The following is a 14,173-nucleotide window of genomic DNA, read 5'->3' as shown; positions in this document are numbered from 1 at the left end:
ACAAAATAAGATATAATGAATTTTAAAAAATGAGATAAAATGAATTTAACCCAACCAACCAACACCACTCCTCCATTTTAGGAGAGCGAGAGTGTATAACATCTCAACGACATTAATCCACAACCATTGGATAAGATACTTACACTTTAAATTCATTTTCAGCCTTTGGATCACAGCCTCTGTGAAGAAACACTCACAGGTAGAAAGACGGAAACCAACTATCGCACGATTAGAGCAGCAACTGCAGCGGTTCACAGACCCGACATGGAACCGCCATTTATCGCACGTTCTCGATCCCCACAAAGCATACAAAAGGGAAAATTGGATGATTTCTTCATCTGAAACTGGCAATCCTGAAAATCAATGTGCAGACGATGCGCTGAGGAAGAATGCGCACTCATTCTTTTAGACTAAAAACCCAGAAATCCTAACTTTCAAGGACGATCCGGTAAGCATTTTCTCTAATACTCACTCTGATATTTTATTTGCTTTCCTTGGGTTTTTGCGTTGGTTCAAGTTTTTGATGGGTTTTAAGTTTATTATAGTCAATTTGCACGACTTTTGTGGAATCGGAAAATCGAAGGCTAAGAAGCAGAGGAGGAGATCGGTGAAGAAATGTGAGTTATTAGCAATTTTTGGATATTGTGTCTACTGGGAAATTGGGTTACTGAGTAGCAAACAAATTTGATTGTTTTGTGGTTTTTGAGTAGTTGCAGGAATTTAATTATATTGTGTCTACTGGAAGGTTGGAAGAACTGATATGCTTATGTATATGTATAGATATGTTCTGATTATTTTTGTGTTTGTCATTGCCAGGTAGCTTTGAAAACATTAGACGAACAATATTATCCTTATCCTGGCTAGATTTTTAAAATGGGTTTTTACTAGAGATTTTAAAATGGGTTTTCGCTAGAGATTTTCACTTTCTGCTTCAATCTAGGTACTCTATGCTTAATTAAATTGTTCATCACGCACTTATTTTGATGTATACTAATTTGGAGTATTTAACTCGATTGTCATTTGAACCATTCGAAATTATTTAGATTTACCAGATTTTTTAACTTGGTTTTGTACCAATTTGTAGAAAGCTCTCTGTTTTGTGTATTGGTTATTCAGTTTCTGGCTTAATTTTTGCTTTTGTGGAATGCCAGAGACATTTAAGGAGTTACTGAATTACCAGTTGTTGTTTATGTTTTACTAATGCTTTGGGGTAATGTGTGAATTGAATTCTGTTATTTAAACTAATACGTGTTAATTACTTTTGTGTTGTGTACAGACCCCACTTCTGTATGATTTCTTCAACAAACCTGCAATCCGAAAAATAAACGTGAGGATTTACACAAATCCTCGAGTATTTCTTTAACTCTTTACTTCTCTGTCATTAGGTACGTTCCATCACTCACTCTCTCTCTCTCTCTCTCTCTCTCTCTCTCTCTCTCTCTCTCTCTCAAATATTACAATGAGGAAGAACTCGCACACACTCTGTCAAATTTTCTGTATTTACAAAATAAACCCTGAAATCGCTAACCTTGAAGAACCATTTGGCAATAAACGCTAGGATTCACAGTATTTCCCCCTCTTTATTCAATTTCCGTTTTGTTGTTGTCCCATCGTTTGCACATTGTTTTTTCTATCTTTTTGTTTGGTGGCCTTAGGTACCTTCCATTACTCTCTCTCTCTCTCTCTCTCTCTCTCTCTCTCTCAAACATTGCACTAAGGAAGAATACACACTCATTCTTTTAGACTAAAAATTCTAACTTTCAAGGATGATCTGGTAAGCATTTTCACTAATACTCACTCTCATATTTTCTGTGCTTTCCTTGGTTTTTTGGGTTTGTTCAAGTTTTTAATGGGTTTTGAGTTTATTGTAGTCAATTTTGGGTTTTGTAGAGTTGGAAAATCGAAGACTAAGAAGCAGGGAAGGAGATCGGTGAAGAAAAGGCAAGCAAAAGTAAAAGGTAAAAAACGTGAATTATTTTTTATTATTCTCATTTTCCAAAAAGCAATTTTTTGATATTTTATAATTACTGTTTGGTTGCTGGGAAAATTGGATTACTGGGTAGCAAATAAATTTGATTGTTTTGGACTTATTGGGTCCCACCCACATTGAGAGAAATGCGCCTTCCATCTGTGGTTTTGGAGTAGTTGCATGAAGTAAATTTAATTACATTGTGTCTACTGGATGGCTAAGAAATTTTTGGAAGTTGATATCTTTTTGTTGTGTTAAATACTTAAAACTATGTCAACATTGTTTGTATTGCATTAGCAATGATTTACTTTTTTGGTGTTTCTACATGTCCATACTTGGTGTGGTACTGTCGTTCATCATCTAAAATCTCAATGCTCATTGAATTATCAAATACTGAGGTTTTCGGCACTGATTGCAAACTGACAGCACTCCCTCATGTAATCAAATTTTGTATTTGTACGCGTTTACAGTGATTATATGAAGCTCAAATTTGTTTATGTTTTGGTAATTTCGTAGTAGAAATGCCGGAAAGCGATATTGTACTTAGTTTTGATTTCGGAAATTTGTTTCGATAGGTTGAACGTGTAACGGTGTAAGTCAGTTACATTTTGGTGCTAAGAAAATTGGAGATTGTTTACTGCTCTAATTGTGTGCTACATACTTGGAATTTAGAAGCAAACCAAAACACAGTGGTAATTCTTTTGGAAAATAAATTATTTAAGGATAGCATTTTTTTCCTTCTTAATCTCACTCTAAATGTACATAGCAAAGTTTTGGCAGATTTCGGTTTATCTGATGTATTAAAGTATATGGTAGTTTTGTGCTTTAGTGAAGAAAAAACGAATGCTGCCCTTTGATTTTCGTGGTATTTTACTGGATTTCTTTATGAAACTCATTTCTGACCCAAAGTATAAAATTTTGGACTCCATTCCTTTGGTTGCAGAATATGGTATGTCATTGTTCTATTATTGCATGTATGCCAGACAAGCTTTGAAGTGCCTTTTGTTAATAGATTATTTGGACGATTGAATAATTGGATCCTTCTTATTTCCAATGAGCACAAGCAGTAAGAAAAGCTTGACAATTTAGTACCTGAGATGACATTTGTTATTGTCTCTATGCCTTTGACATTTTCTAACACGTTTGTTAGTGACTTTTTTTTTTATATTTTACCGTGCGAAGAAAGTATGAGACTATCGTGTTGCATTGTAAGAAGGTTTAAAAACATTTGTACGTACATATATGAAGACAATAAGTATAGACAATCTCTAAATACTAATTGTACGCGTGATTAAGAAAGGCTCTTTAACATATGCATTGCATTTTAAGATGTCCTAAAATGTGACATATGTTATACATATGCCCAAAAGTCGTGCATTTTTCATATTTATTTTGGTTGTGTCAAAAGTTATTTATTTTGTTTATTTATAGGAACTCTACAAGAAATGCAACAAAAAGTGAAGATGGCACAACCTAAAAATGAGCTACCTAGCAGACGTGTTTCTATTTTTTCGCCTGGTTGGGGCATCTCCGTTGGGGTGAAAACTGTTGAACTTAGCAAACTAATTCTCAAAGAGTTTAAAAAGAAGAAGCATGAGCAGTATGTATTCGTTAGCTTTCTTCTTAATTTTTTTATAAAATAAAATTTTGAGAGGAAACGTTGAACCTTATATATACCTTTTTCATATAGGTGGCGCATGAAAATTGCTTTAGCAGAAATGAAAAATGCAAATACTCCTCACATCATACGAACCTACAAAAAAGTTCAACGAATAAGGTATAATCCTACTTACCATGCCTATCTATCTTTCACAATATTCTTCCTTTATAATATGTTTGCCAATTAATTATTCATAATTATAACACATGAATATTCTAACTGGCCAATTATGTGGGTGTAGGAAGATTAATCGTAACCATACAATTTTTCTAGATAAGGTATAATAACATTTTTTAATAGTTAATTATGCAGTACATTATATTATATTAGTTTGAAATATTTCAAACTTAATTTTGTAACAGTTCTACAAGCATCATACCTTGCTCAAACTGAAAAAGTTGAAGCATAGGATTAAGGTACAACATCACATTATTACTTATTTCATAAACGTGATCACAAACTTTTAACTCAAACTTGATCAAATACTTAAATACTTAATTTACAGTTTTCTTCAAGCAATTGGAGCAAAAGTGTTGCTATGGGTAAATTGTCTAATTTAAAGGTACATGTTATTACTCTCTACTTATATAATGATGCTTTGTTTTTTTATAGTTTGACTTCTAATTTCCTCATATTGTTTATAGATTCACAATGAAAACTTGAAGCATCACGTGAAAACAAATGGGTGGCAACCATGGCGCTCATGTTGCAAGAAAACTTAACTCATGGATGGATCTATTTTATTTTATTTTGAATGTTGGTAACTACAAACGTGTCTTCAAAACATATTATAAGGTTTTCTTTAATTTTCATGGATGTATTATAAATAATTTCCTCTTTGTTAGATTTTCGTTCCTTTTTATTTATTTTTGGTTCCCTGCATGTTTGTGAGATGCACTGCCTATGGAGAAGAAATACTAAAGGTCGTACCCAGTGCACAAGGCTCCCTCTTTACGCAGGGTCTGGAGGAAGAAATACTAAAAAGAAGGAAAAAAATAGAAAGAAAAATAGTTAAGCAATTCAGTACTGAGTAACTGAAACGTTAGAGAAAAAAGAGCCTAACAAAAACAAGAAGTTTGCTTGCTGCCAAAATAGTTAATTTTCTCACTATTGTTTGTAGATTGGCAATGAAAATTTGAAGTGTCAATCAGGAACGAATGGGTGGAAATTGCAGCATTGATGTCAATTTTCTTTTCAAAAGAAACAATGACATATAGACTTTATGGGTATTGTGAAAAATGTACATATTGTGATGTAGGTTTTATATTTTGACATTTAAGTTGTTTTGTATTTTGCTACGAGTACTTAATGTTTTCATCTACTTTTTTTTATTCACATCTACTTACTATTGTTTATGAACTTTAGGTAGGAACTTGCTTCCAGATGATGTTGTTTGACAATTGCATGAATAACATTTAAATCATTATTTTAGGCAAAGTGAAAACAAAAAATATGACAACTTTTTAAGACGTGCATGAGAAAGATAAAGTACCTCTTTGCCCAATACATCTAAAATATATCTTGACAATTACAATAAAAAAAAAAACACAATACACCTTTAGGGGCGCGTAGCGCCCGTGATGCAAAAATGCCTCTCGCACCACGTTAGTGCGTTCGGAGAGGCTAGTATATATAGATGTATTAGTGAAAAATTTCCTCTTTTCCCGCCCGGCGCTGGGGGAGGCTACCATCACCAACGCTATCAAGGTAACCTCCTATTAGGGATTGCCACGTCAACAAAAAGTCAGACCGCAGGCTTGCACCCGCCGTCTCTGTATTTAAAAGGATTGTTTCTAGGTTTTCTCCTTTAATTTCTCAGCAGGGTTTAGGGAAGGAGGAGGAGCAAGCAATCCGGGCCTTTTTCTCTAGGGCTGTAGATATCAGTCTCTCCCAAACAAAATGGCTTTCTGGGGTCGGTTTCTCTTCCCTTGTAAATTGAAAATTATCGACGATGATCAACTGTTTGAATTTACTTATTTGGGTTTTCTGTTTAAAAATGAATGGAATTTTATATTTTAGTAGTTAAGTTTTGAAGTTTTCGTTATATCTTCTGCTTGGCTTTTCGGAGCAACCAAGTGGAGGTCGACTGAGTTGTTATTGTCAAGTGTGTTGTTTATTCATTGATTATTACAGGAGTCGAAGTGAAACCCGGAAATCCTTTCACTCACATATTTGATGGCTTGAAAGGACGCCTTCACGTTTCAATGGTAGTGCTTCTTATCACAACGACCACTTATTCTTCTTTGCTTTGTGATTCTTCTTTTTTTTTTTTTTTTTTTTTTTTTTTTTTTTTTTTTTAAGCGTAGAATTTAGCTAAAATGGGCATTGCTGTGCGACCTACAATTTATAGTTTTTTTTTCTCTGAAAGGTTTTGTTTTTCTGCTTTTGGTTAACTGTATTTATAATTTACTTCCGCTTTTACGCATGTGAAAATTGAATATGGTCTAATATTGAGTCATCTGAACTTGGTTTCTAATGTTTTGATGTGTTCTGATATTTAGTTCCGATTTAATGTTTAGATCAGTATCGTATGTAGTATTTATAATTTTATATACACAGGCCACACTGGGGAATGGGACTGCGACGAAAAAAAGCACACTTCAGTGTAATGTGGGAAACAAGAGTCCTGTTTATCTATGCTCCTTGTTTCCTGAGAAGGCTGAGTCATTGCAAATAAATGTGGAGTTTGAAGAGCGTGAGGAAGTCATCTTCTCAGTTCTTGGTCCTCGGAGTGTTCACCTATCTGGCCACTATCTTCCTCGTCACCAACATCACAATTTTGATGATGATAATTCGTATCCTTTTGTTTAGTGTGGTTATTGTTTAGTCCATTATCTTTTCTTCCGTGCTTAATACTTTTGGTCAAATTTCTCTGTTTTTACTCCATCACTACCTATCTAATTAGTTAATGGGAAAGGAGAGAAAAAAACCGTAGGACACTTTTTTTTTTCTTTTGCAAAAAATGGGAACCCAAGAGACTAAGAGACTAGTTTCTTTTTGGGGGGATATTTTCTATCCAAGATCAAAGCTACATAACCCTTTTGGTTATGGACATTTTTCATCGTTTGTCTCATGTGAGGTTATCTTTAGTTTCCCTTTACTATGATTTCAAGAGAATCTTATGGGGAAGATATTGCTAATTCCGAAACCAAGATGTCTGTTGATAGTGAAGAAGACAAGTATGAAGATAGTTTTATTAATGATGATGACCCAGAAGTCTTCCCAGCTTCTCCTGTTCTTGATAGTGAAGGTACGGCTACCAAATATATGCTTTAAATTTTTCTCTCACAAAATGTAGTATACATGATGTGAAAGTTTGGTCATTAGCAGTAGCTCCTGATACAGGAGTCAGCTGAAAATAAATAAAGCCCAGTCAAGTACAAGCTCCTATAATTAAGAGTCCTAGTTTTTTTTTACGTAACTTAAATCATCGTTTTGGTGCTTGTTGTAGACAACCTGCTCATGTTCATCTACTCCGTGTTCAGTAGTGTATGTCACCAGTTTTTTGGTCTCTGCATCACATTTGTTCAGTTTTTTGGCTTGCATCTTTAGTTCATATCAAGTTAATGTCCTCTTGAAGATGAATCATTGGTGAATTTTTGCAATACTATTCTGAGATATATCTATCTGGTGTGTAGAGGAGCTTTTGGACGAGCATAAACCTCATAATGGCAAGGGCCATCGAAGACGACTTCGGAAGATGTACCAAGTGAGCGAGTCCGAAGTGGAGGGTGAAGATGATGACAGATGCCTAATTTCCTCTTTGTACAAGACAAAATCCAGTACTAGAAACACAACAGAGGAAGTTGAAGAAAAAGTTGACAAGAGAGCCGCAGATACCACTACTAGCAATGAAACAGAGGATGGTGTCTTTAATGCTACTGAAACAATGAACGATGGTGATGATGTGGATGTAGATGGTCAGTTGAAAAGGTATTTGTACTGCTTAATAAGACCATGGAAGCTTGTGAAAAAGATTGATCTCTTCCCATCAGTTGAATATATTTTCATTGTACTTGTACCAAATTGAGTTATTGATACTTGTTTGTCATCTTGATTGCCAAATTGGAATGCAGGCGATTTGACCAGCCAGTAGATACCTTCCTACCTTCTTCTGAAGAAGGCCTTGAAATTGGTGGAACACCAAAGAAAAATAGGAAAGAACGGCTGGATGATAAAGCATTTGAATCTGGTTTTCGTGAAAAAGAGGACGAAGCCCAAAATGATGACACCAAAGTTGAAAATAGGACCCAAAATTTGTGTGTGGAGGATGGACAAGAACAGAAGGTGGCCAATCATATGTGAGTTCTTTTTGCTTCATTTGCCTTGAATAAGTACATTCTGAATCATGAATCTTAAGTGTGCATACTATTCTTTAAAGTAGGAGAATTTACAGACAATGATGTTTGTTGGTTTTGATTTTCGTTATATTATTGGTGTGCTCAAGCAGCGCATTTGAAGGGCCAGATGATTTTTCAAAGCCTTCAACAGAGGTCAACCTTGAAAATGATGGAAAACTGAAGAAAAAAAGGAAAGAGCGGCTAGAAGATAAAGCACTTAAAGCTGGTATCCTTGAAAAGGAGGATGAAAAACCCCAGAAAGATGACACCAGAGCCAAAAATAGGATCCAAAACTTGTGTGTGGAGGATGGACAAGAACAGATAGTGGCCAACCATATGTGAGTTCTTTTTGCTTCCTTTGTCCCCGTATAATTACATTCTTACCTCATGATACTTAAGTGTGCATACTATTGTTTAAAGTTGGAGAATTTACAGACAATGATATTTGTTGGTTTTTATTTTTGCTATATTATTGGTGTGCTCAAGCAGTGCACCTGAAGGGCCAGATGATTTCCCAAAGCCTTCAACAGAGGTCAACCTTGAAAATGGTGGAAAGCTGAAGAAAAAATGGAAAGAACGGCCAAAGGATAAAGCACTTGAAAAGGTGGACGAAGCCCAGAAAGATGACACTAGAGCCCAAATTCAGACCCAAATTTTGTGCGTTATGGACGGACAAGAACAGAAGGTGGCCAAACATATGTGAGTTCTTTTGCCTCGAATAAATACATTCTCAATCATGATACTTGAGTGTGCATATTATTTTTATGGATGGAGAATTTACTGACAATGATGTTTATTGGTTTTGATTTTTGTTTTATTATTGATGTACTCAAGCAGTGTACCTGAGGGGCCAGATGATTTGTCAAAGCCTTCAATAGAGGTCAACCTTGAAAATGGTGAAAGGCCAAAGAAGAAAAGGAAGAAGCGTGTGGAGGGGAAAATATTGGAGGTTGTCTGCACTAACCTTGATGATGTTGTTAAAGAGGATAAAGGGCAGCAGGATGAGGCAAGGGGTGGCATCTGCCCAGATCTACCTGTGAGGAGTGAGCAAAATCAGCAGTCAGCCAAGGATGGGTGAGTTATTTTTACCTCATGTTTGTCTCTGTGTCACAAGATATACTTTTTGCCCCCTTGACTCCACCTCAGTCTTGGGAATAGCATGAAAGGACATGTCCATTGAAATGGAGTGTAAACTTTAGTAAGCGGTTCCATTGATCAAATGTATTGTCTATTATTATCTTCTATCGGGAAGTTAAAAATTTCTCTCCCTCACCCAATTCCAATATCTATGCGATTTTTAGGCCATGTCTGGTTGTGTGCGATTTTATTATAGTTCCCTTGATTGAGTATAAAATCTGTATGTCCATTTTTCCAGGAATTCTGGCCATGATTCTGGTAGATTTGTTGATGGTCAGTCTGATGAAAAGAAAGTTAAAAAGAAGAAGAAGAAAAGTAAAACTGAAGCACATGAGGTAGCTGGGAACACAGATGTGCCTCTCTTGTCAGCAGAAGATAATGCTAATGCCAAGTCATCTCAAGTTAAGACCTTCCCAAGTGGATTAAGAATTGAGGAGTTAGAAGCTGGAAAACCAGATGGCAAAGTTGCCACATCGGGGAAAAAGGCTAGTCTTTCCGAATTTGTATTTGATCTATTTGATATTGATGCTTTTCTAAAATAAATATTTGGATGTAACCCTCCAATGGATAATGGTAGCTTAGCTGAATTATTCTTAGTCTGAAACTTTCTTCTAGAGCAAGTTAAAGTAAAAGATTAATGGAGCTATGTTGATTGTAGTAGTTTCTGTTTCAGATAAGTGTTCACTATGTTGGCAAGTTGAAAGAGAATGGCAAGGTAATGGACTCAACTGACAGCAGTGCTCCTTACAGGTTTCGCTTAGGTATCACCAAATGAGATAAACTAATATTTTACCAAAACATTGTTTCTGCTTTTGTATTTACATTTGTTGCTTCTTGCAGGCAAAGGGGAAGTTATAGATGGTTGGGATGTTGGCATTGACGGTAATGGCTACTAAAATTTGATCTATATTTTATAAATGAGTTTTTGACGTTTTGATTATATTGCTTTCCTTATTATTTCAAGACTCTTGTGATGTATGTGCATGATTCTCAGGTATGCGAGTTGGTGAAAAAAGAAGACTTGTTATACCCCCGTCATTGGCGTATGTTATTAAAATTTAGCCAACTGATTTCCTTCTCTGCTTTTTTCTTTTTTGGTTTCTGACTTGCTGTACATGCTTGCAGCTATGGGAGTAGAGGAGATGGTGCAGGTATACCACCAAACTCATGGCTGGAATATGATATTGAATTAGTGAAAGCTCGTTAAGCGATCAATTGATCAATTCTACAGCGTTTGGTACCGGCCTCTGTATTTTGTTTGTGCATATTGTCTTTTTGAGATTTTTCTCTCCTTCTCATCAGTACGAGAGGAAAAAAAATGAGGGAGTAACAACAGGGTTGGGTATGGTTTTCAAATGTATGGGAACGGCCTCGAGATTTTGCAATAGAAAGCTGGCTTTTGGGATGTTTCTGGAAACGTTTTGCTCTGGTCTAATTAAAGTTGTAATTTCCATTTATCCACGTGTTTGATTCCCGATGTTCTCAAATGGCGTTATAATTGCAGTGTTAAGTCTTCTCAAAGTGTACTGATCGGATCAACCCGAACTCGGATTTATTGACTGAAGATTTAATCACCAGCAGGGTTAGTAAGATCCAACATGGGGAGGCAAGTAACTATTATTCAAATGCTTAAAAGGGGTAATTGGCTGAAATACAAGCTGTTACTAGTTTAGGGAATAAATCGACAAAAAAAATATACATTACAAAACGATCTTTAATTGATCTGTCAAGGCATTAACCATACAAATTATAATTTATATGAAGTATAGTTTTGGTATGAGAATTATTAGACCAAATACGAGACTGATTGTGTTGAAATGTGTAAGGCTATTATAATGTTGTGTTGCTGTATCCATCGACAAGTTGGAAAACTAAAATTAGAGACTTTTCTCTAGTGCACATCTAAATTACACATTTGAACAAGAGTTGGTACATCACTTTGACCAAGCGAAATCTATTGGCTCTTGTAGTAATGCACAGTGCACTTTTGATGTGCATTGGAGAAATTTCACTAAAATCAAGCGAGCGGAGCGGAAGATTCTTTTGTGTTTGATGGGCCGCCGAATTGGGCTTTGTGGTGTAGAGAGTCCAAATTGGCAGGAAACTGGGAGAAACCCCGGAACGGCAAGAAAAGGGTATGTGCCTCGGAAAATTTTGAATTTCAAAAAGGGGTTGCCCGTTGAGCAAACCGATACGAAATTTCCGTCAATACCCTTCCCTTCAACGTATATATAACTTAGACGCTCTGCCCTCCCCTTTTGTCATTTGAAGTATTTGAAAATTTGAAATCAGCAACCAGCAAATCAGGAATCCAGAGAGACGAAGAAGAGAGAGAGAGAGAAATGGAGATGATCGGAGAGGCGAATAAAGGAGCGTCGGCGATGGAGGCGTTCGAGAAGCTTGAGAAGGTGGGAGAAGGGACGTACGGGAAGGTGTACAGAGCGAGAGAGAAGGCGACTGGCAAGATCGTCGCCCTCAAGAAGACTCGCCTCCACGAGGACGAGGAAGGCGTCCCTCCTACCACTCTCCGCGAGGTCTCCATTCTCCGCATGCTCTCCCGAGACCCCCACATCGTCAAGTTCGTTTCCTTTCTTCTTCTTCTTCTCTCTCTCTCTCTCTCTCTCTCTCTCTCTCTCTCTCTTCCTTTAATTCTACAAATTAGGGTTTGATTTCGTTCTTGTACTTAAGGAAATGAAATCTTCAATTGATTGGTTTGGGTTTTCTTCTTTTTCTGTAAATCCATTGATTTGGTCGGTAAATTGTGAATTAACGAAACCCTAAACCCCAATTCTGTAATAGGTTGATGGATGTGAAACAAGGGCAGAACAAGGAAGGAAAGACTGTACTCTACTTGGTGTTTGAGTACATGGACACTGATCTCAAGAAATTCATCCGCACCTTCCGTCAATCTGGAGAGCACATTCCCTCCCCCATCGTTAAAGTCTGCTCTCTCATTTGTTTGTCCCCCAAATGTTTATTCCCAATCAACTTAATCACACATGGAATTGTGTAATTGAAATGGTGATTTTCTGATGATGCAGAGCCTGATGTTCCAACTTTGCAAAGGTGTTGCCTTTTGCCATGGTCATGGAATTTTGCACAGGTGACCTTTTGTCAATTAACTTACAAACGACATGCTGTTTCTCTCTCTTTTCTTTGCGCTTTGTTTCTCCCTTCGAGTTTTCTTTTAAGTTGGGTTGATTTGTTTACTTCCATTTATGCAGGGATCTTAAGCCTCACAATCTCCTGATGGACCGTAAAACTATGATGCTTAAAATTGCAGATCTTGGACTTGCTAGAGCTTTCACTGTGCCACTCAAGAAGTATACTCATGAGGTAGTTAATGCGTTCACTTTTGGTTACAAGTTATTTTGTTGCTTTTGACAGTAGCTAAGGAATTTGTGCAAGTACGACTGCAGATATTGACCCTTTGGTATAGGGCTCCTGAAGTCCTCCTGGGAGCTACACACTACTCAACTGCAGTGGATATTTGGTCTGTTGGCTGTATATTTGGTACTCATCTGTTTTTTATGAAGCTTGCATTTGATTTTCGATAGTTTTGAATTTGTAAAAATTTGCCCCGTTGGTTTAACGGTATATTGTTTCTGAATTATAGCTGAACTTGTCACGAAGCAAGCAATATTCCCTGGGGATTCTGAACTGCAGCAGCTCCTGCATATATTCAGGTTCACTAAAATAGTTTCCACTTCCCGGTTACCAAAAATTTGCCGACTACTTTCATTAAGTGTCAATTAGCCCAGTTCTTTTGCTTATGGATCTTTGATGCAGGTTGTTGGGCACTCCAAATGAGGATGTGTGGCCAGGTGTAAGTAAGCTCAAGGACTGGCATGAGTACCCCCAGTGGAGTCCCCAAAGTTTGGCAAAGGCTGTTCCCAATTTGGACGAAATGGGGCTGGATCTGTTGTTGGTATGTTCGATTTTGCTTCCCTCAAAATGTGCTACTTTATATAGTTTTTTGTTATTCTACTTGGTGATGAATACTAGTTCTAAATATGTTGTTTATGCTTGCAGCAAATGTTGCAATACGATCCTGCTAAACGCATTTCAGCAAAGGCAGCTATGGAGCACCGTTACTTTGATGGTTTGAACAAGGATTCTCTCTGAAGAGGCACGATGAAGCATACGTGGATCGGGATGGGTAACAGAGATGCACTCTGTAGTAGTACTGAGTTCTATTTGCTCTCCTCAAGCATATTTGCATTGTGTTTATAAATCTTTAGGATCTATTAGAACAAGCATATTTGCTAATCCATAGGATTCAACAACTCAACAATCTCAAGCATATTTTTATGTTCAGTTAGAAGATTGATGTAATGTTTTGCTTTAATGGGTATGCTTTATAGTTTTACATTCGCGCAATGAAAATTGAGTCATTGGTACTGAAGCGGAAGCAATTGGTAGACCCAAAACCAATGTAACTAGCAAATTACACATGATTAACCAAAGCCAATCAGTAGATTCATTTCATTTCTTCTGCAAGACTACCATTTCTTTGAATTGATTTTTTTTTTTTGAAAGAAATGATTGAATTTCATTAAGGTTAAATAGCCAAAATGGTCCTTGAGATTTGCATAACTCATCACTTCAGCCCCTAACATTTCAAATCAATAAAAGTGGTCCCTGAGATTGTTCATCATTCATCATTTTGGTCATTCTGTTAAAAAACTCCGTTAAGTGTCTCAGAGCTCTTGGCCAGAAGTTTGGGCAATTTTCAAAGCTTCGTAACTCAATTGTTTCTTAACGAAATTTGACTCATAATATATCAAAATGAAGATAAGAAAATGTAGAATAAGAATATACCTATTTGGAAGCCCAATGGTTGCCGGAAACTAGGTAAACTTTAAACGTTCATAACTTGAAAACTTGAAAGTTGACTGGTCTAAGGGAAAATTTGAAAACTCACCGGAAACTGGGTAAACTTTAAACATTCATAAGTTCTTCAATACTCAACGAAATCAAGTGATTCAAAAACGAAAATCATACTTCTCGACAAGACGAAGAAAATGGTACTTTTTCGATGGCTAACTCGAAGTGATTTGGCCGGAA

General features: G+C 36.5%; 3 protein-coding genes across 10 annotated transcripts; all 3 read left to right on the top strand.

Annotated features, from left to right (window-relative positions):
• The first annotated feature begins 106 nt into the window (after positions 1–106).
• LOC126606512 (uncharacterized) lies at positions 107–4,989 on the top strand. 4 transcript variants are annotated; one of them, XM_050273899.1, is made up of 10 exons: positions 107–448; positions 546–617; positions 1,277–1,385; positions 1,891–2,406; positions 3,401–3,569; positions 3,660–3,746; positions 3,871–3,907; positions 3,992–4,045; positions 4,135–4,191; positions 4,274–4,989. In XM_050273899.1, the coding sequence occupies exons 5-10, from the start codon at positions 3,415–3,417 to the stop codon at positions 4,349–4,351; spliced, it is 468 nt and encodes a 155-aa protein (XP_050129856.1). In that variant the 5' UTR covers positions 107–448; positions 546–617; positions 1,277–1,385; positions 1,891–2,406; positions 3,401–3,414; the 3' UTR covers positions 4,352–4,989. The 4 variants fall into 4 exon arrangements, with proteins under 4 accessions (XP_050129856.1, XP_050129854.1, XP_050129855.1 ...); XM_050273897.1 differs by having other exon boundaries at positions 1,656–1,958; XM_050273898.1 differs by having other exon boundaries at positions 109–448; positions 1,891–1,958.
• Positions 4,990–5,363: 374 nt separating this feature from the next.
• LOC126608081 (peptidyl-prolyl cis-trans isomerase FKBP53-like) lies at positions 5,364–10,563 on the top strand. 5 transcript variants are annotated; one of them, XR_007617750.1, is made up of 14 exons: positions 5,364–5,541; positions 5,763–5,836; positions 6,189–6,424; positions 6,743–6,879; positions 7,268–7,562; positions 7,706–7,930; positions 8,077–8,307; positions 8,459–8,668; positions 8,804–9,043; positions 9,345–9,591; positions 9,780–9,821; positions 9,947–9,988; positions 10,101–10,149; positions 10,232–10,346. XR_007617750.1 is itself a non-coding variant. In XM_050275844.1 (14 exons), the coding sequence occupies exons 1-14, from the start codon at positions 5,529–5,531 to the stop codon at positions 10,311–10,313; spliced, it is 2,169 nt and encodes a 722-aa protein (XP_050131801.1). In that variant the 5' UTR covers positions 5,367–5,528; the 3' UTR covers positions 10,314–10,563. The 5 variants fall into 5 exon arrangements, 4 of the variants coding, with proteins under 4 accessions (XP_050131801.1, XP_050131803.1, XP_050131802.1 ...); XM_050275844.1 differs by having other exon boundaries at positions 5,367–5,541; positions 9,780–9,867; positions 10,232–10,563; XM_050275846.1 differs by having other exon boundaries at positions 5,371–5,541; positions 8,080–8,307; positions 9,780–9,867; positions 10,232–10,563.
• A 728-nt stretch (positions 10,564–11,291) lies between these two features.
• Positions 11,292–13,511, top strand: LOC126608082 (cyclin-dependent kinase B2-2-like). Its single transcript, XM_050275848.1, has 8 exons — positions 11,292–11,684; positions 11,906–12,047; positions 12,148–12,209; positions 12,331–12,442; positions 12,526–12,619; positions 12,723–12,792; positions 12,896–13,034; positions 13,139–13,511. The coding sequence occupies exons 1-8, from the start codon at positions 11,449–11,451 to the stop codon at positions 13,229–13,231; spliced, it is 948 nt and encodes a 315-aa protein (XP_050131805.1). The 5' UTR covers positions 11,292–11,448; the 3' UTR covers positions 13,232–13,511.
• The last annotated feature ends 662 nt before the right edge of the window (positions 13,512–14,173 follow it).

This window comes from Malus sylvestris, chromosome 16, assembly GCF_916048215.2.
Source record: "Malus sylvestris chromosome 16, drMalSylv7.2, whole genome shotgun sequence".
NCBI classification, from domain to species: domain Eukaryota; kingdom Viridiplantae; phylum Streptophyta; class Magnoliopsida; order Rosales; family Rosaceae; genus Malus; species Malus sylvestris.
This window is presented reverse-complemented; position numbering and strand designations above follow the sequence as displayed.